The sequence below is a fragment of the Capricornis sumatraensis genome, chromosome 2 (assembly GCF_032405125.1).
Source record: "Capricornis sumatraensis isolate serow.1 chromosome 2, serow.2, whole genome shotgun sequence".
Taxonomy (NCBI): Eukaryota; Metazoa; Chordata; class Mammalia; order Artiodactyla; family Bovidae; genus Capricornis; species Capricornis sumatraensis.
In genome coordinates this window covers 218,915,339-218,935,226 of record NC_091070.1, presented here as the reverse complement: position 1 = coordinate 218,935,226, position 19,888 = coordinate 218,915,339, and the positions used below count along the sequence as shown (strand labels likewise).

Below are 19,888 nucleotides of genomic sequence, written 5' to 3'. Positions count from 1 at the left end.
AAGGCCCACCTAGCCTGTGACTCTCTGGTTCCAGAAAGGGGTTTCCTGGTGGACCAAGGGCCAGGGTGAAGTCGGTGAGTCTTGGTGGTAGACGCTCCCAGCACCTGACCCATCGCAGGTGGACATCCCTTGGGAAGCCCCCCGGGCCGTGCGTGGCCGCAGGAGTCCGGCCGGGCCTCCTGGCTCCTCACCGCGGACCCTGCAGAGCAGGGCCAGGTCTCCACCTGTGTGTGGCTCTCCGGGGTTCTCGGCCGCCCCCACCTGCGATCAGAGGGACCTCTCAACAGAACTGCGACCCAGGATAGTTCCTAGATGGAGAAGTATTTAATGCTGAGCATTCTGTTTCTTATGGACATGGGTTTGGGTAAACTCCGGGAGTTGGTGACGGACAGAGGCCTGGCGTGCTGCAGTCCATGGGGTCGCAGAGAGTCGGACACGACTGAGCAACTAACTGAATTGAACTGAACGGATTCTGTTTCTTTGACCAAAGTTGTCATCTTCCAGAGCTGACTTTGCTGTTGTAAACAGTGATTTCATGTCATCCTGATGAGAGCCTGTGGGATTGTAGGGGGTACCCTGTGGCCATGGTCCTCCCTGTGGCCCAGCCCGTGGCCATGGTGCTCCTTGGGGCCCGCCCCATGCCCATGTGCTTCCTGGGGCCCAGCCCGTGCCCATGGTGCCCTCTGGGGCCCATCCAGTGAGGGGTGGGGACCATTGGTCATGCCTAGCACACTGAGCCCCCTCATGCAATCTTCTGAAGACCTGGTGGGGGTGAGGTGTGTCTCAGAGGTGAGGAGCCGGGCAGGAGGAAGATAGAAAGTCGGGGTAATTTTCAGGCCCATGAGGCTGGCTCCGGGCCAGATGCTGGACTGGATGGGAGTCTTCCCGGTCTCAGCAGGAAGCGAGATTTCCAGGCTGAGCTGTACACTCAGGCTGCGAGCTCCTGAGGCAGTTAACAGGAGCTTCCCCCAACTTTTCTTGCCTTGTTTCCCAAATGTAACTTAGCCCCTGACCTCCTCAGTGTCTGTTTATACTTCTAACCAATTGGTTCTCTTAAACTGGAGCATCGGTTTTCCCTTTAGGGATCCTAAGTGTTGAATTTCTTTCTAATTAACCTTACACGTCCCTCCTGCACCCCAGCAGCAGGTCATTTGGTCCATCGCAGCTGACGGCGTGGCCTCGGGCTGGGGTTGTGGAAGCCCAGCGCAGGGGCTCTGGGACACCGTCACCAGCTCAGGCGCCCGGCCCCAGGTCCCTAGTGCTGGGCGGTGCCCCAGAAGCCCCGGCAGCCAGCGACGGTGGCTGCCCTGGGCTGACACGGTGTCTCCCCATCTGCCCCCTGCAGGACTGTGGTCATGCCGATCGCCAGCGAGTTCGCCCCAGACGTGGTGCTGGTGTCCTCGGGCTTCGACGCTGTGGAGGGCCACCCCACGCCCCTCGGAGGCTACAACCTCTCCGCCAAATGTAAGTTAGGTTTGCGGGTGGCCAGGTGTCAGATGCGCGGTGTGCACACCAGGCTTCCCCTCCGGTGGCTGTGGAAGGAGCATCCACCCCAAAACCCCAAAGACATCTTACTGAAACCATGACACCTGCTCCCCAGAGAGCACAAGGCCTGCGGCAGGCATGTAGCCAGGAGGCCAGCAAGCCTGGGGCCTGCCCGCTGCCGCTGTCAGCTGGGGCCAGGTCCCCCTCCTCCTGGGGGCTGTCGTCCCACGCGGGGCTTGTCGGGGAGCTGGCCTTAAACGCTGTGAAGACAGAAAGAGCTGAGAGCAGTCTCACTCCAGTCGGGAGGAGAGATTTGCGTGTCCTCTCGGTCTCAGCAACTCACGGAGGTGACAGCACCCCCCACCCCACCCCAGCGCCAGCCACAGAGAGGCCTGGACGCCCCCACCCTGACCAGCAACCTGGGGGTTGCAGTGTCTGGGTGCCTGGGGTTCCAGGGGGACAGGGAAGGCTTGTCAGGGGAGCCTGTCCCCCGCCCCCATGTGGGGAGAGCATGGTGCAGCGAAGAAGCAGCCCAGCCTCAGAGCACAGCCTCGCAGAGCCCACCTGCCCGGCCGGGGGCCGAGAGGCTGAGTCCTGTGCAGACGGCACCAGCGGCCTCCACGCCCAGCGTGGGGGCCATGCCTGTGTGCTTCCTGGGGCCCTCGCAGTCCCCCCCAAGCCAGCATCACTGTTGCCATCGGAGACGAGACCGGGGCTGGGGGCCCCCAGGGCCTCGCCGGCACCCACAGCTGCCCAGGGGCAGAGTCCAGCCTCGGGCCCGCTCTGCCGAGCGCCAGCCTCTGCGGACAGATGGGTCAGGCGGCCTGGCTCCCGAGGAGGGACATTCCCGTCCCCGTGGGGAGGGCGCTGCGCTTCCCATTCCCCGTCCCCGTGGGGAGGGCGCTGCGCTTTCCGTTCCCCATCCCCCATGGGGAGGGCGCCGCGCTGCAGTGCAGGGACCGTGGCTGCTGAGGCAAGCCAGATGGGGACGCAGGAGGGCCCTGGAGGGGTGCAGCGGTGACACGGCAGTGACACGGTGCAGGGGCCCTGGCGGCGGCGCGTGAGCGTGTTGCCACACCTGTGCCCGGCACTCGGCCAACGGGAGCGCCCTGGGCTCCGGGACGGATGTGGCCGGGCCCCGGCAGCTGCCCTGCCCGCCACCCTCCTGCCTCCTGGCTTCTGTGGTTCTGCAGGCAAGATGGGGGCTCCCCCGGGGCTCCTCCCCGCCCCCGAACGAGATGATTTGCAGCATTATAAAATCAAAGCCCCAAAACTGTAATTCCTACTGCCACGGAGATCAAAAAGAATCCCAAGCCGAAACCCTCCAGTGAATTTATCACAAGCCAACCTGACTTCCATTAGGTGTCTCACTCGGAGTGCCAGCCTCGGGGCCTCGGTAAGGCAACGTGATGCGCCCCTGGCCGCTTTGGTCTGCTGCCAGGCACCGGCACCGCGGCCTGGCCTCAACCCGCCACTTGCCTCACCCACCACTTGCCTCTCCCGTGTTCCCCGCAGGTTTCGGGTACCTGACGAAGCAGCTAATGGGCCTGGCCGGTGGCCGGGTTGTCCTGGCGCTGGAGGGGGGCCACGATCTCACAGCCATCTGCGACGCCTCGGAAGCCTGCGTCTCTGCTCTGCTGGGGAATGAGGTAGGAGGGCCCCGTCCTGCCCCACTGTCCCACAGCCTGCACACCTGCCACTCGCATCCGAGAGGAGGCTTGCCCACCCGGCAGGACTGTCTGGTTGTGGCTGGAAGCGGGTGGGCAAAGGGACAGTTAGAAGCCATGTCCCCTGAGCGGACGGCTCAGCATCTGTGTTTTAAAGGCACCCACCTCGATGCGGGGCTCGCACGGGACGCCTTTACCTGGTTTCCTCCTCGCAGGTGGTCGGTTCTCTGGGACGTCCTGAAGCAGGTCCTGGGGGAGGTGTCACCACGCCATCTCGGGGGCTGAGGCGTGGGCCTGGGTCCCTGTGGCTCTCCTGCTGCTCTGACCCTCGGGCGATGCCCAGCGGGGATCAGAGGGAACTTTGCAGGGTTCCATGGAGGGAGACCCGCTGGGAGGGAGCTTTCCAGACTAAAATGCCATCAGCCCAGGACGCTCATGGCCAGTGGCACTCCTCCGGCTGCCGGCAGGGGAGGACGGGGGTGGGGATACTGCCTGGGTCGGTTCTGAGAATCTGAAGTTCATGACGGAAACCCACTCTGTAGCTTCCACCTCGGATTTTGGAACCGTGCTCTCACCAAAGCTTTAAATGCATCCACGGCCTTGGACACGAGGCCGCATCCCAGCCTCCTGACCCCATCAGGGAAGCGTGGGTGGTTCCCACGCCCGCCACACAGCTTTCTCTGGCTGCTTTTCCCACGGCATTGCCAGGAGGGGCCAAGGAAAGAGCCGCTGGTGTTTGGGCAGCAGGGCCAAGTGGCCCAGGTCGCCAGCTGGCCCACGGCGGAGCAAGGCCCAGGGTCCACACTCCCCAGACACAGAGGGTCTCATGGGGGCCTTAGGGAGGTGCAGGCCCACCCGGCGATGCCTGGAGGCTGCTCCCCTCCCCAGGGCCCGTCAGACGAAATGGGGCTTCTCCACGTTCGCAGAGTGCACAGGTAGGGTCAGGGTTATCTGGTGCCCCGTGAGGGTGCCTGAGCCCCGCTCCTGGACAGGTGTGTCCTTCCTGCAGTAGCAGCTCCCAACAGCCAGGCCCAGGGGCTCACGGGGGCATCTGAGACTCCTGGCAGGGAGGGAAAGAGGCAGAATCGCAGGGCGGCTCCCTGTAAGGCCTGCCTGCGGTGCTCCTTGGCCTGGACTTGTGCTCCACGGCCCGGGCTTATGCTCCACGGCCCAGGGTTGTGCTCCACGACCTGGGCTTGTGCTCCCTGAATCAGGCACATGCTCCCTGGCCTGGGCACGTGCTCCCTGGCCCGGGCACGTGCTCCCTGAATTGGGTGCATGCTCCCTGGCCTGGGCACGTGCTCCCTGGCTGTCTGCTGGGACAGGCCACTGGCTGGCAACAGGGGTGGAGGTGGTAAGCTTGGGTGGGCAGTCACCGGGGAGGGCTCTGTTTTCTCCTGTCAACCTCTGCGTGTTCTGGATGGTGTCCATTGTAACCGAAGTCACACCTGGGTCCAGGGGCCTGCTGGAATCTCCCGTCTGGTCAGCTTGTTAGCAACATGTGTGAATGTTCTCCGGCAAACCCCCACCTGCTTTTGCTTTCCAAAGTGTGCAGAGCTCTCCACCTCTTCTCTTCCCATAACGTGATCTCCCCACCCCTTTTACTAGGAGAAGGCAGCTGATTTATATATTCAAGCCATCCTGAGGGCTTTTGATTCTGAGAGCCAGCTATTTTAAAACAGCAGCAGAGAACTCGGCTTTCAGCTCAGCTGCTCGTGCTTTTCGGACAAAGTGTTCCTTTGGTGAAACACATCAAAAAACAGGAAGCCCTAGTTTTATCGAGGTCTCTTAAAAATCTTTTTAATGCCAGAAAGTTGGAGGGAGCCTCACCCCTCGGCCTTTGATGAGGCTGATGCCGGGCACGGGGACAGCTTGCTCCGGGGCTGGGGAAGCCGACTGTGCGCGGCCGGTGTTGCCCACCCGTGGGGGTCAGCAGAGGGTCACGCATGGGGCTGGGCCTGGAGGGCTGCCCCACCCCAACAGCCATTGTACCGACTACTGAACTGAAGCTGTATGGATTGACCATTGGACATGAGGCCGCCGCATTGACTAGTTTCAGCTTCACGCCATCTGCAGCCCTTGGGGATGGTGACAGTGAGATGTCACTTATGGGAGCTGGGTGGGTGGGGTGCCAAGCAGCTGCAGCCCAGGGCGGGGCCCCGGGCAGGTGGGGAGTCACTTCCCCTGTCACAGGTCGCCCCCAAGGGGAGGCTCCTTTGGGGCCCATTTTCTATTTAGCCGTGCGGCTTCTGGGGGTCCCATGGCACTGTCTCATTGAGCCCAAGTCCAAGACTCCGCGGCGGGTGGACGCAGGAGATGCAGGGTTGACCGAGCCCGCTGTCAGCTTCCAGCCCGCCAGCTGCGGTTCACCTGTGCTTACCTCACCAAAGCGGCTGCACGCAGGCTGTGAGGATGGAGCAGGCTGTCCCCCAGTCATGTTTCAGGACACGGCTTACGCTGGGTCTGGGAGGTGGGCCGCGTGTCCGAGCTGTGCCTCCAGCAGGCTCATCAGCTCCCAACCCTCCCCTGGAGAAGTGGCCCTGCACCCTCTGCGGGCAAGAGGGGACCCGCCCCGGAGCTCCTGGGCCTCCTGCTGTGGGGGAATGGGGACCTGAGCCCGAGGGTGTTACCAGAACCCACCTCGGCGGCCCCGGGAGCGTCCCGCCATCCTGGGTGCATGCCTTCTGCAGTCCTATCAATGGAGCCTCAGTCTTTTAACCTCTGTCCAAAGGAATTGTGGGTTTTTGGTGCCATGTGGTTCATTTTCGCTAGTGTTTAAAAACTGTTGAAAACCAGCCGCATCCTCCAAGCCTCTGTGCCGTCACTAGGAGGCTCAGGAAACGCCACGTGGCCGGCCCCGGATAATCGCTGAGTCCGGCCCTGTCGCCAGATGCAGTCCACATGCTGAGGCCACAGAGCCTGAGCAGACAGACAGACAGACGTGCAGGCCCTCCTGAGGGGGAGGGGACCCCACCCACAGCCCAGCCCCTCAAGGACCCCGAGGAGGGGATGGCCCAGGAGGGCTCAGCGCAGGCCCTGGAGGGAGCGTGCTTCCCTAAGGCCCCCGGAGGAGCTCAGCCAGCAGGTGGGAACCGCAGTCAGAGGCGACCGCAGGTGGCCCCCGGCCCCTCCCCGGGGGAGCCAGCAGGGAGGCTGGGGCTGGGCCTGAGGGCGGAGGACTCGGGAGAGGAGGCCGACCAGAAACCCATCTCTGGAAGTGGTCCTGAAGAGGCCGAGAGAGGACAGAGGACGCGGGAGAGCAGGCTGGGGCGGCCCCCGGGCCCCCGTGGCTGAGTCCTGCAGGGCCCTCTGCCCATGGGGAGAAGGGACTGAGATGGGGAGAGGGGGTCGCAGAGCCAGCCTTTGGGCAGGGGGTAGGGTGGGCCAGAGAGACCTGGGGGATGTCGTCTGTCTCCTTGGGAAGAACGCGGGGGCTGGGGCACCTGCCGGGGTGGCCGGGCGTCTGAACCTGGGCGCGGCCATGAGAGTCAGGACCATCACAGGCTGGGCAGATGGCGGGGTGGCTCCCGGACAGGGGGACGGGGCGTGAGCCCCTGAGGATGGGCTGGGGGCCTGGGCTCCGTCATCTCTCGTGTTTCCGGCAGGCCCAGAGATGCCCACCAAAGTGCAGTTTCATTTTCTGGAAAACACACGCTGTGACCTGGGTTCGGCCAAGATTTCGTAAGGACCGTTTTCTCTGGTGCTGTAACCTCTCTGGTTTCTGCTCGCTCAGGGTGTGGTGTGAGCTCTTGTAAACTGCAGAGTAGAAAGCCACACCCACACCCACAACCAGGCGCTCTGCACAAGAGTTTTCTTGCGCACTTTCCCCGAGGCTGGCTTGTTAAAGGCTGAGCTTAGGACGAGCCTCCTTTCTGATTCAGTTGTGACATGGAATACACGCGAGGTGAACGTGCCCCGGGGCGGCCAGGGACTCCCATCTATCACTTGGACTCGGTGTCACCCACAGCCGGCCCTCTGTTCTCTTCCAAGTGAAAGTGAAGTCGCTCAGCCGTGTCTGACACTTCTTGACGACGTGGACCATAGTCCACCAGGCTCCTCCATCCATGGGATTCTCCAGGCAAGAATACTGGAGTGGGTTGCCGTTTCCTTCTCCAGGGGATCTTCCCGACCCAGGCATTGAACCCCAGTCTCCTGCATTGTAGGCAGACGCTTTACCGTCTGAGCCCCCAGGGAAGTCCTCAAAGCCTCTCCAGCTTGGCTCCTTCCAGACACAGGCGGCCAAGTGAAGGCACACAGCCCAGCTCTCCGAGCTCGCACGGCCGGGCCAAGAGCAGGATGGTGGCCCCTGTTTGCTCTCCTCCTGGGGCCACCATACGCCTCTGTGTGCCTCAGAGCCCTCTGCCAAGCCCAATTCCCTGCTCCCAGTCGCACCTGCCCCCCAGGCCCTCCCCTGCTCAGCACAGCCTGACCCCCTCTCCCCTGCTTTCCCTGCGGCCCACCGCCCTGGCCCCTGCGTGAACGTCACCCCTCACCCAGGCCGGTCCCACGGACATGGGGCCCTGCTCTGTGAGGCCGAGCGGAGGTCTGTCTCTTTCGTCCCCTGATGTTTCCTAAGTTTGTAGGATGCATAGTGGTTGGTTCTCCCTGGGCTGCTCAGTGATGTCTATTAAATGAAAAATAAGACCCCAAGTAATGAGAGATTTATGTACTTTAAGAGCTAGAGCCTCCCCCACTGCCCAGTCCTTGTGTGTAAAGTGGAGGCTAGACACATGCTAGGGGCAGACTGACGCCCAGAGCGGCTGGAGATGGGGAGCCGCCACAGAAATGGTGGTGGGGAGGCAGACGGCAATGTGGGCGCCAAGGTGCTCACCGGACGTGACCCGGGCAGAGGGTGCTGGAGGAGAGCCATGCAGCCCCCTGGAGGGTCAGCCCCCAGCCACGCCCAGGGCCCCCTGGGGAGGTTAGACGTGGGGGTCCCCCCAGGACTGGGAGCAGCAGGACCCGGGTTGCATTTTAGAAAATTCCTGGCACCGTGCTCTGACACACCTCTCTGCCTTCAAGTGATAGGCATTTTATGGAATGAGTTATTTTCTAAAGACTGCTTTTTTCTTAAAAGGGATAAAATCCTAGCAAACTGTCAGAGTTGTACTGCAACAATAAGGCCACAGCTGTTTATGCCACAGTGAGGACCCCAAACCTGAAAGGCGTGTTTTCTGCTCCAGCTTCATACACACAGGGGACCTGGGCTCTGCCCCTGGTGGCCCACTGACGAAGGTGCTTAAGGACATTCCTGTCTTCACGGGGAACCCCCGTTTTCACGGGGACCTGCAGGTGTTCCCGGAGGGGCTCCCCATCTGTATCTGCTCTCTGGCCCAGGACTCACCGGGTTGGCCCAGGTTGGGAATTACATCAGGGTCCCACCCTGTGCGGTCAGCCATGGCCCTGCGTCCCTGAGGCAGATCCCAGTGGAGGGAGGGGTGGTCCCACGTCTACAAGGTGGCATCTGAGTGTTTGTCCCTCAGGCCCTCAGTAGTGGAGGACCAACCTCAGCAACGTGGCATTTCATATTTGACCCTATAAGTCTGCAGGAAAACACAGAACTCAGTTCAGCTGGGGGGTCACTTCCTCGTTCCTCAGAGGCTGAGCACCTTTTCACGGGTCTCTTGGCCACTCAACCTTTCTTTTCCGGTTTTTTGCCCATTTTTCTATTAGACCATGTTTTTCCAATCAATTTTGAGGGGAGAATTGGTTGGATGGGTGGGTGGATGGATAGATGAACTGGTGGATGGATGGATGGTTTGGTGGATAGATGGAGAGATGGATAGATGGATGGGTGGATGGATGAATAGATGGATTGGTGGATGGTTGGATGGACAGATGGGTGGATGGTTGGATGGATGGATAAGTGGATAATGGGGGTGGTTGGATGGCTGGATGGGTGTGTGGATGGATAGACAGATGGACTGATGGATGGATGGATGGATGGATTGGTAAATGGATGGATGGATAGATGAACTAGTGAATGGATAGATGGATGGTGGATGGTTGGATGGATGGATGGATGGATGGATGGGTGGGTGGATGGATAAATAGATGGACTGGTAGATGGATGGATGGACAGATGGGTGGATGGTTGGATAGATGAGTGGTTGGATGGATGGATGGGTAAATTGATGGATTGGTGGGTGGATGGATAGATGATTGATGGATGGATGATTTGGTGGATGGATGCATAGATGGGTGGATGGTTGGATGGATGGTAGATGGTTGGATGGGTAGGTGGATGGATAGACAGATGGACTGGTGGATGGTTGGACTGGTGGATGGATGGATGGGTGGGTGGTGGATGGGTGTATGGATGGATAAATGGATAGATGGTGGATGGTTGGATGGATGGATGTGTATGGATGTGTATGGGTAGATGGATGGATTGATGGGTGGCTGGGTAGATGGATAGATAGGTGGATTGGTGGATGGTTGAATGGATGAGTGGTTGGATAAGTGGATGGATGGTGGATACTTGGATGGGTGCATGGATGGATAAATGGATAGATAGCAGATGGTTGAATGGATGGATAGATGGGTGGGTGGATGGATTGGTGGTTGGTTGGATGGATGAGTGGTTGGATAGATGGATGGATGGATGGAGGATGGATGGTTGGAGGGATAGACAGACCGATGGACAGCTGCGAGTACCCTCTTTGTAAAAGTGAATGTAGGGTCAGAATAATCTGTTCCTCGACTGAAAGGGCTTTCCTGGGCCGTGGGTCTCCTTTGGGTGAAATTTTTAAGTGACTGATTTTGTCATTTATTTTTTATCCCTTCTTGAGTAAATTTTGAAAGATTACATTTTACCAGGAATTTTTTCTATCTCGGCCAATTTTTCCAAATTATTGACTGAAGTTGACAGCGTTCCTGTACTGTCTTCATCTCTACTATTCCTGTAGTCGTGGTGCTTATCCTAACATGCTTATCTGTGCCGCCTCTGATTTTCGTCACCAGCCCTACCAGAACTTAATTTTTCATTTCAGTTTTAAATGATAAAGTAATCATTTTAACATATTAAAAGTAAGATACTAATGAATGATGAACCAGAAATCACTGAAACTGAAATGGGATAGTTTAAAGTTAGCCAAATGGAACTTCTAAAAATGAAAGCATATTAGCAGAAAATAGAAACTCGGTGAGATCAGCTAGGGAGAAGACTAATAACCTGGAAGGGATGTGTGTGTGCTCAATTGTGTCTGACTCTGTGCCACCCCGTGGACCGTAGCCTGTCAGGCTTCTCTATCCATGGGATTCTCCAGGCAAGAGTACTGGAATGGGTTGTCATTTCCTTCTCCATGGGATTTTCCCCACCCAGAAATCAAACCCTCATCTCCTGCCTTGGCAGGAGGATTCTTCACCACTGAGCCACCAAGGAATCCCACAATCTGGAAGCAACAACTGAAGGAATGGGGCTGAGCACAGCCCAGAGACAAGGGGTAGAAGGGGGCTTGTGTGTCTGTTCAGCGACCCCACCAGAGTGCGGGGTGGATGGCTGAAAGTGCCAGCGGCCCAGGATCTTTCGTGACTGATGGAGGCACCATTCTCAGCTCTGGAAGGCAAGGAGGCCCAACCCAGAGAGTTTAAAAAAAAGCTTGCATCCAAGCTCATCTGAGTGACTGCAGGACCACGAAGACAAACAGGAAACTGTGAAAGTAGCCGGAGAGAGCAGACAGGCAACCCACAAGGAGCAGTGTGAGCCAGACACCAACCGCTTCACAGTGAAGGAAGCAGAAGACAGCGGGGCAAGGTCTTCGTGTCGAGAGGAAGAACCCACCAACCCAGAGCCGCAGGCCCAGCGGGACTGTGGCCGCGGGGCTGGGGTGGGTGGGAAGAGAGAAGTAACCTGGGAAAGCTTGACCCATGAGACCTGCTCCAAAGGAAACTCTGTAGGAGCTTCAGGCAGAAGGACAACAGCCCAGGCAGCTGTCTGTTGAGCAAGACGGAGGCGTCAGTGCAGGAAAGCCCGAATCAACAGGAACTCCAAGAGACGGTAACAACGATGCCACGTCAGTGAAAGTCAAGAAGGAGGCAGAGTGAGGGCCGCGAGCCCTCAGTCAGGGGCGACAGGGAATTCGGCCGGGCCCTGGAGCAGGGGCTGCCTGTACCGCAAATAAACATGGGGGACGCTGGCTGCAGTGCACTTGTGAGGAGCAAGTACTTTGTGATCGGTTTAGCCCGCGTGCTGGGCGGCTCTGTGGCAGACACCCAGCGTGCCCTGTGGCCATCAGGCAGGTGGGCTGTGTGCGCCTCCCCACTCCACCTGCGGCAGGGACTTCAGGGAGAGCTCGGAGCAGAGATGCTCACACCCTCTGTCTACCTTTTCTCTGATCATTGGAAGAAAACCCTGAAGAGCAGATGTGCTTGTCGCTCAGTTGTGTCTGACTCTTTGTGACGCCCTGGACCATAACCCGCCGGGCCCCTCTGTCCATGGGATTTCCCAGGCAAGAATACTGGACTGGGTTGCCATTTCCTCCTTCAAGGGATCTTCCTGACCCAGGGATCAAACCCACGTCTGCTGCTTGGCAGGCGGATTCTTTACCGCTGAGCCACCAGGGAGGCCCAAAGTGGGGATATTCAAGCCCTGTCTATAAAACCCTTGTTTACAAGTGTGATGAAACTGATGTTTCCGAAAAGTCATCATCCCTTCCCCTGACGCTGTGCCGTGCATCCAGCGGTGGAGCCCACGCTGCCGCCCCTCTGCGCCAGCTGCCTCTGGACACCAGCTAGTGTCCTGCCCACACGGGCACCCACGAACGTACCCGAGAGCCTCCTAGGGGAAACACCTTAAGGAAAATAAGTCTACTTCTGTGAAAACATTTATGTAATGTCACAACCACCTCTGGCTTTTTCAAGCTGTCTTCTCTGTTAGCACGTGCACGTGAGGAAGACGCTGATCTGGACGTCCCATCTGAACACGCACGGGGATTCTATGATCCAGACATCCCATCCAAACATGCACAGGGATTCTACTGACGGCCTCGAACTCACCGTATATTCTTCTTTCGTCCCCAGCTCGATCCTCTCCCAGAAAAGGTCTTACAGCAGAGACCCAACGCCAATGCCGTGCGGTCGATGGAGAAGGTCATTGAAATCCACAGTAAGTGGCCTGGCCCAGGGCTCAGCAAGGAGACCCCCCCCAAGGGAGGGGCCCGACTCCACAGCCCTTCTCCCACCCCCCATACCCCCTGCTTCTCTCTCACTGCCAGCAGCGTCCCCAGGCCCGCCTGTTGAGACCTGGCTTTCAGGGCGAATATGATGAGCTGGTGACTCTCCTCTCACCCCGCTTAACGTCCCAACAACCTGCCACAGCCAAGTCACCAACTCTGCTTTGTGGGGCAGAAGAGCTGCAGTTCAGGGGATGTGTGAGGTCCCTTCTCCAGGCTCCCCGCTGACAGGCTGGGACCCGCATGGAAGCCTGTGTCCTCGGGTCTGGCCTCTGCCCTTGGACCAGCAAACCCCACTCCATCAGTTCAGGGTACCCTTGGCCCAAAGACCAGCCCTGCCCCTCGAGCGACGGGGCCCAGGAGCCCAGGGGCTGCACACGGCCTTCTGCCCCGCCTTCATCCTGGGTCTGCAGGGTGGCCCAGTCGCGAGTGTCCGTGTCCATGGGCGCGACCCAGGGTGTCCTGCTGTGCACTGAGCTCCTGGCCTCCTGAATGAGGAGCCCTGAGGCCCAGGAGACACCGGGAGGCTGCCTGCACCCACCCCCATCATCTCGGGACTCCAGCAGGGAGTCAGGGGGTGCTCGTCCCAGCCGCCCCACCCTGAGGGAGGGGCCCTCCCGGGAGCCCACCCCCACCCAGATGTCCTGCCCCTGAAGGGCCCAGTTCTCCTGGTCACGAGGAAGCTTTTCCAGACTGCCACCCTCTGAGTTTCTAACCAGGCCACCTCGTGGCTTCTGTCTCTGGAGAGCGTGGTGCTTTGGAGTCACCAGCGATGGGTGCTGCTGGAGCCCCGTGGGCCCAAGCTCAGGGTTGGGGTCCCGTATCTGAGCAGTCACCCGCCCCTTCCGCAGGCCAGTACTGGCGCTCCCTGCAGAGGCTCGCCTCCACCGCCGGCTACTCCCTGGTCGAGGCCCAGAAGTGTGAGAACGAGGAAGCTGAGACTGTCACTGCCATGGCCTCGCTGTCTGTGGCCGTGAAGGCCCCTGAGAAGAGGTGAGCACGGACACTGGCTGGCCGTGGGTGCTGCCGCCATCTGCGGGTGACCCGGGTCTTTGCTCCCGGGTGTATTGGGGGCACTGCTAGCTCAGCAGGGCCTCACCCTGGCCCCAGGGCAGACTGCACCACACCTCTTTCCAGAAGCAAGAGCCTGAGAAACACTTGAAGGGCGTCTGGGCCAGAAGGAACACTTCCCTAGGGGAAGAGTGGGGGTCGCTGGGAGTTGAGGGGGCGGGGGTGGCTAGAAGTGGGGGGCGGGGTAGCTAGGAGTCGTGGGCGGGGTGGCTAGGAGATGGGGGTGGAGGTGGCTCGGGGTTGGGGGCGGGGATGCCTCGGAGTTGGGGGCCAGAGATAGCTAGGAACCTCGCACACCCACCCTCTCTTCTGTTGCCACCCCGCCCGCCCGCCCCAGCAGACCCGACGAGGAGCCCATGGAAGAGGAGCCGCCTCTGTAGCCGCTCCTGCAGCTGCGGGTCTCTTGTTTGTCTGTCTCCGTCTTGAAGCTCCGCCGAGAAAAGTTGCTGCCGCCCTGCGTCCTGCCGGCCTCCTCCGAGCCCGCGGGCGCGGCGGGGCGAGCCGCAGCCGGCGGCCCTCTGCCTGCCGGACCCGGGCAGACGCCGGGACGCGCCGACACACGGACGTGCGGGAGCGGGCGCTCCGGGCCCCGCAGGGCAGCCGCGGAGGGAGGGAGCCCGCGGGGGCTCAGGGCAGAGCCGCCTGCCGAGCGAGCCGACCCGAGGAAAAGAAAATGAAAATCAAAGATCTCACGACACAAAACAAACTTGATTAAAACTGGTGCTTACGGTTTGGTGATTCCCCACAATTCCACAGTCTCCGTGTAAACCACTCAACTCATCCTGTAGCTTATTTCTTTTTCAGAGAAGAGTCAGCCGCTCCGCCGCTGGCCTGCCCCTGCGCACCCCGTGTGCGCGGTGGGGCTGGGACACGGAGCGGGCGAGCGTTTAAGGAAAAAAAAAAAAAACTGGACAGAAGCAGAAATGTGAGCCCGTGCGGCTTTGGTTTCTCAAAGCCGACGGAAGATGCGCGTTTGTGCCTTTTTTTTAATTGCTCTGATGGATTTTTGTGGCTGGGTTTTCCGAAGTCCGAGGAACAATGCCTTAAGAAAAATAAACAGCAGGAGTCGGTGGGACCGCTCCCTGTGGCCAGTGGGGCCGGAGGCCGGCTCGCACTGGCCTGGCGCTTCACAAGTGGTCCCCGCCATGGCCAGCAGCTCTGGAGGGCTCAGGTCCTGCCACCCTGTTTCGCTTTATTGCTGTTGAAGAAAAATGGAGGTAGTTCCAAAATAGTGGCAAATACTGTTGGGGGTTTTGAAGTCCAACAAATTTTAAATGAATCCAAAGTGTTCTTTTTCTCGTACATCATATAACAATTGAGCATCTCCATTTGGTTGTGAAGCATGTCCTAGGCACACTTTCAGTGTTACGATCGGAATGCTTTTTATTAAAAGCAAGTAGCATGAAGCATTGCTTAAAATTTTAGGTATAAATAAATATATATATGTATAATATATATTCCAATGTATTCCAAGCTAAGAACCTTGATTCTTATGAAATCTTGATGAAATATTTATAATGCATTTATAGAAAAAGTATATATATATAAAATAAATGCAGATTGTAAAGGTCCCTGGCGAATGAACGGCTTGTGACTCAGCTCTCAAGGTGCTTGTGGAAAGGGATCTAGTTTGAAGCTCATGTTATTTCTGAACTCCAGATTGGAGAGCTTTCAATCACAGGTTCGCCATGGGACGCCTGCCCTGCAAGATTGTACCTTCATCTTACTTATTTTCTGACCTGACCCCTCCCCACTCCAAGCCTCCATGCACATGTGTACCTGATAAGTTTTTATAGCAAAGGATATCAATTTGCTGTTGATTTTGTATGAATTTTTTCACAAAAAGATCCGGAATAAGCATTGTTTTGTGAATTTTACATTTTTTCTCACCATTTAGCAGTTTTCTGAATGGTAATAACGTCAACCTTTTTCCTTTCTAAACTTTTGCTTGTACATTTTTTTAACTTTGGAAGGTATTTTTTTTATTATTATTATTATTTTCATTTTGTTTATTTTTGTACAGTGAGCACAGAGTTTATTTTCAGAGTGAGCGCGGAGCGTGCAGCGGGGTCTGAGGTCTGCCCACCTGGGCCCCCCTGTGGCTGCACACAGAGCGTGGAGCCTTCCTTTGCCGCCCGTGCTTTCTGGGCAGGGGGCACCCTCGCAGCGCTGAGCTGAGGGGCTTGCCAGCCACCATGGGCCATCCGTATCCATGAAATTCACGTGTAGATGTCTCTGACCATGTGGTCAGGATAGCATTTTTCACTTGGCTTTTCCAAAGAGCTTGTAAACTTGTCGGCCACGCGTGGGGCCAGGGGTCCTGTGCACCCTCCCCAGGCTTTTCTGTGGCAGCCACGTGGCAGGGCCCTGGCTGGGAGCAGTAGGCCTGAACTTTGAAGCCTGTGGCCACGGAGAGCCTGGACCCTCGCTTCCTGGTGACCCCGTGGGGACAGCAGACTCCCCATCAGGACGTCTATCCTTGGCTCTTTTTTTTCTCTTTGACAGTAACTGAAAAGGATCAGTTTTTAGTGGTAACTCATTTTCCAGCCCTGAAGCCACCAGTTTCATTCCAGAGTGTGCATGGGGTTCTGACGAGGAAGCGCAGACACAGCTTGCCAGGGGTAGGGAACCCCAGCCAAGTCTCAAGTCTGGTGACATTTACAGGGTAGCTTCTGGAAGAGACTCTGACGCAGCCAGACTTGGGACCAAAGGAGCCCAGATTCTTGGACCGGCTTGGTCATCGGGTTGCTGTTGGTCACACTCAGGACAGTGGTCAAGAGTAGGACAGGAAGGTCTTGGGCCATGCCTGGTGTCCCCTCTCCTCCTGGCCCCTTGCCCTGAGGCCCAGGTTGGTGGGGGAGTTGGAGGCACCCAGCCCCCAACAGTGGAGGCAGGCCCCAGCCAGTCGTGTCTGCTGGCCTCCTGGGAGCCCCCCTGCCACCTGCCCACTTCCTGCCAGCCGTGGCTCCTGGGGAGAAACATCACCTGACATTTTTCCAGGTTATGGGATAACAGGTGACCTTGGTGGCCAAGTTCCTGTTGGAAGGGTTTGCTTCTGATCTCGTCCAACAGAGACCTCCTCTGCAGAAGGCCCGACGGGGGCCGTTTTCATTTGTCAGCTCACTCCAGCTTCACAAGCGTGCTTAAAGCAGTACCGTGTAGCCTTTTGTTTTCTTTGAAGACACACTCAGCCCTTCTCCACAGCCAGCCGTCTGGGGCAGAGGGCGGAGGGCCCACCCGGAGCTCCCACCGCCTCAGGGAAGGCACCCACACCTTCCCGCTGTGGTCCCTGGACCTCTAGCCTTTTTGTTCCTTTTCAGAGGCCTTGGGGGCACTGGCCGGGGGTCAGCAAGTGAGCACTTTATACCCCTTTGCAGGAAACCCCGTGATGCCGCGCGACTCGTGGTGTCCCGCTGCCCTTCGGGCCTTCCAGCTGCGCCTCAGGGCGCCCGAGCCCCACCAGCAGGCGGCCGTCCCCCGGCCGCCCCCCGGCCGCCTGGGACTAGCCGCCCCTCCGGTTCCGAAGGGCCACTTTGTCAAAGCGTTTGGGTTTTTCTTGACTTCCTTTCCAAGTTTGTTTCCAGAGGAAGGACCGTTTTGTCCTGGTTCTGACACGAAAGCAAGTCTGATTTTTGCAGCACTAAGCAATGGAGTTTCTTGTTTTTAATTTTCGATCGGAACATTCCTCCTTTCCTGGTCACAGCCACACGCTCATTCCATTCTTCTTTTTGTAGACTTTCGGGCCCACGTGTTTTACGGGCATTGATACGTATATAAATATATATATAAACACATATGAGTATATTTTTTTAAGTTTCCTACACCTGGAGGTTGCATGGGCTGTACGAGCGGCATGTCTTTATATTGTATACGGATTTTGCACGCAAACGCGGCAGCTTGGGGAAGAAGAGAAATGCTTTTCTGTTCCCCTCCCATGACATTTGCAGACAACAAAAGATGGGGATTTTTTTTTTTTTTCTGTAAAACGAAACCTTGAAGGAGAGTGGGGGAGGGGGGAACGTTTGCGTCTTATTGAACTTATTCTTAAGAAATTGTACTTTTTATTGTAAGAAAAAATAAAAGGACTACTTAAACATTTGTCATATTAAGAAAAAGTTTATCTAGCACTTGTGGCATACCAATAATAGAGTTTATTGTATTTATGTGGAGACAGTGTTTTAGGGAGCTTATGCGGAGGTCAAAGCGGACCGCCCGTCTCCTGCAGCTGCTCTGGAGGAACTTGTCCCGTTGGGTTTCTTCCCTGGTCCCCCTCCCCGGGGAAGCCGCGGCCCCGCGGCCCTTTCCGCACAGCCTGGGCCGCTTTTCCTGACTTCCGGGTGATGTTCGGCTAGGATTTCACTCGACACTCAGCAGTCACAAACTGTGCTGCAGTGTGGTTTAAAATCATACTTTGCATTGAAAGGACACCATTTCTTCCTTGCAATGAAGCAGAGCTTTCACAGCTCAGCTCACTTTGTGTCTTTGACATGATTATAAGCCTCCTATTGAAGGAAAAAGAAAGCAGACATTTTCTGTTTGTGGTTTTTTTTGTTTTTTTTTCAATCTTTTTGGTGTGTGTGCTCCACAGTGGAGGCGCTATTTTTCAATTTATGAGAATGACAAACATACTATCATGTGTCTGTATAAGAGGGGGGTTGACCCTATTCACCCAAGAGCTCCTCACGGTCTGTCGCAGAAAACGCGGTGGGGACGTGTTCCCGTCCCCGCCCACGCCCACTTCTGGCTCCTGCGGGCGCCACGCGGGCGGCAGAGACCCGTCTCCTCTGTAACTTCGCATCCGTTCTCTCCTGATTGTCTGGACCTTCCCGGGGTCCTTTCCCTTTCTCAGTGGAGTTGGAGATTCTGTCCTTGGTTTTCTCATTCTTGTTTCATTCTGTGGGGGGCGGGGGATTTGCACCAACTGCGGTGTCCTCCCCCGACGGCCGGCTCCACTTCACCGGAGTCCAGTATTTGTACCTCATCATGCGACTTGTCACTCTTGTGGTGTAAATAAAGAGCATTAATTGCCCTCCGACCCGTGGTTTCTGCCGTGTGCTCTCATGCTCGCCCGTTCCGCGCCGGGTCCCTGCAGGGGGCGGTGGGGGCAGGGGGAGCACCTGGGCACCAGCCCATCAGCAGCCCTCCCACCTTCCACCTGTACAGACAGCCCACAGACATATCTTCACTGAAATGTCCAGTAATTCTAACTATTTTCTCCCCAAAATCCTGGTCTGGAAACAGCCTTGGAAAGGATCGAGGTTGAAGGGAAAGGACCAGAGGCCTGGCCTCTGGAGCTCGGCACTATCCCTGAGGCTGTGAGCCTGCAAACACGGCCACCTCCACGTGGCACCGTACCTCCCCGCCCGTTGCACCCTTCCCAGGCGCTCGCATCCAGTGACGTAACTGGGGGAGGGGGGGAGGCTCCAGTCCCATTGGCCCCAGACAGAACAACTCAGGGGCGCCTCAGCCCGCCCCCAGCTGGGCTCTCCCTCCGCCAAGTCATATTTCCTCCCTCGCCCTTTCTCAGCTGTCGACCCCAAGGACGCTCCTTAAAAAATATCGTGCTCACCAGACTCCATCCAGGGTCTGCTTTCTGGGAACCCCAAATGCTACACCCAGGGGCCTCCAGGCCCCCAGTGAGACCTGTGGAGCGCAGCCACCTCCAGACACAAGCAGAGCTAACCCAGGCGAGAACCTAGGAGCTGGAGTCACTGAGTTGGGGGGAGGGGGGATATTTGTTATGCAGCATCATTGCAGCAATAGCTGACTGATGCAGACAGTGTAAAGAGACAGGAGGCTCCAGTGTAACCTGAGTCTTTTCATGCTTTGCTGGTATTTATGAAGACATATTTATTAATTTATGCAAAATGAGAGGATCTTATTCCAATAGGAATTCTCTTTTCCAAACAGACTCAAATGTAAAGAAGCCTTGAAAGAGTGTGTCCTTTCCAAGCTCTAGGAGATTTGTGAGGGCAGCTTTTCTTCAGGTTAATTTTTGCACTGTAGGTTTTTTGTGACATCTTTTGGATGATTTTTATCTGAAAATTATTTTTTAATGTATGTTATAAAGCAGTGGGGTTTTTTTTTAAAACCTTTTGGAAGTGTGAAATATCGCAACCACATTGAACAGAGAAAATAACACACGTGTGAGTGCCCATCCTTCAGGGTGAGCACACAGCCACACTTTGCTGTGAGCGTTGTGGTAAATAGATGCGGAGGACGCGGGTCAGCTCAGTGTCCTCTTCCCTTCCCTCCCTGGGTAAATGCTGCCCTGGAATCGGTGTGTGGACCTCGTGTCCATGTTTTTGCGTCTTTACTGCATAATTTTATCTCCATAGAAGTAGAAGTTAGTGCGAAGGTGCCAGAATTTTCTGTAAATGCCTTTTTCATCCACGGTGTGTAATTTGGCTCACCTTATGGGCTTCCCTGATAGCTCAGTTGGTAAAGAATCCGCCTGCAGTGCAGGAGGCCCCAGTTCAATTCCTGAGTGGG

At 57.1% G+C, this 19,888-nt stretch overlaps 1 protein-coding gene across 1 annotated transcript in view; it reads left to right on the top strand.

The window, feature by feature from the left end:
• The window catches only part of HDAC4 (histone deacetylase 4), a 143,272-nt gene extending 129,435 nt beyond the window's left edge, over positions 1-13,837 (top strand). Inside the window, exons 22-26 of the mRNA XM_068961973.1 lie at positions 1,346-1,464; positions 3,001-3,134; positions 12,174-12,258; positions 13,177-13,318; positions 13,737-13,837. Of these exons, the coding sequence (XP_068818074.1) occupies positions 1,346-1,464; positions 3,001-3,134; positions 12,174-12,258; positions 13,177-13,318; positions 13,737-13,776 (520 nt within the window). The 3' untranslated portion in view covers positions 13,777-13,837. The remainder of the gene's footprint in view (positions 1-1,345; positions 1,465-3,000; positions 3,135-12,173; positions 12,259-13,176; positions 13,319-13,736) is intronic.
• Positions 13,838-19,888: the final 6,051 nt, after the last annotated feature.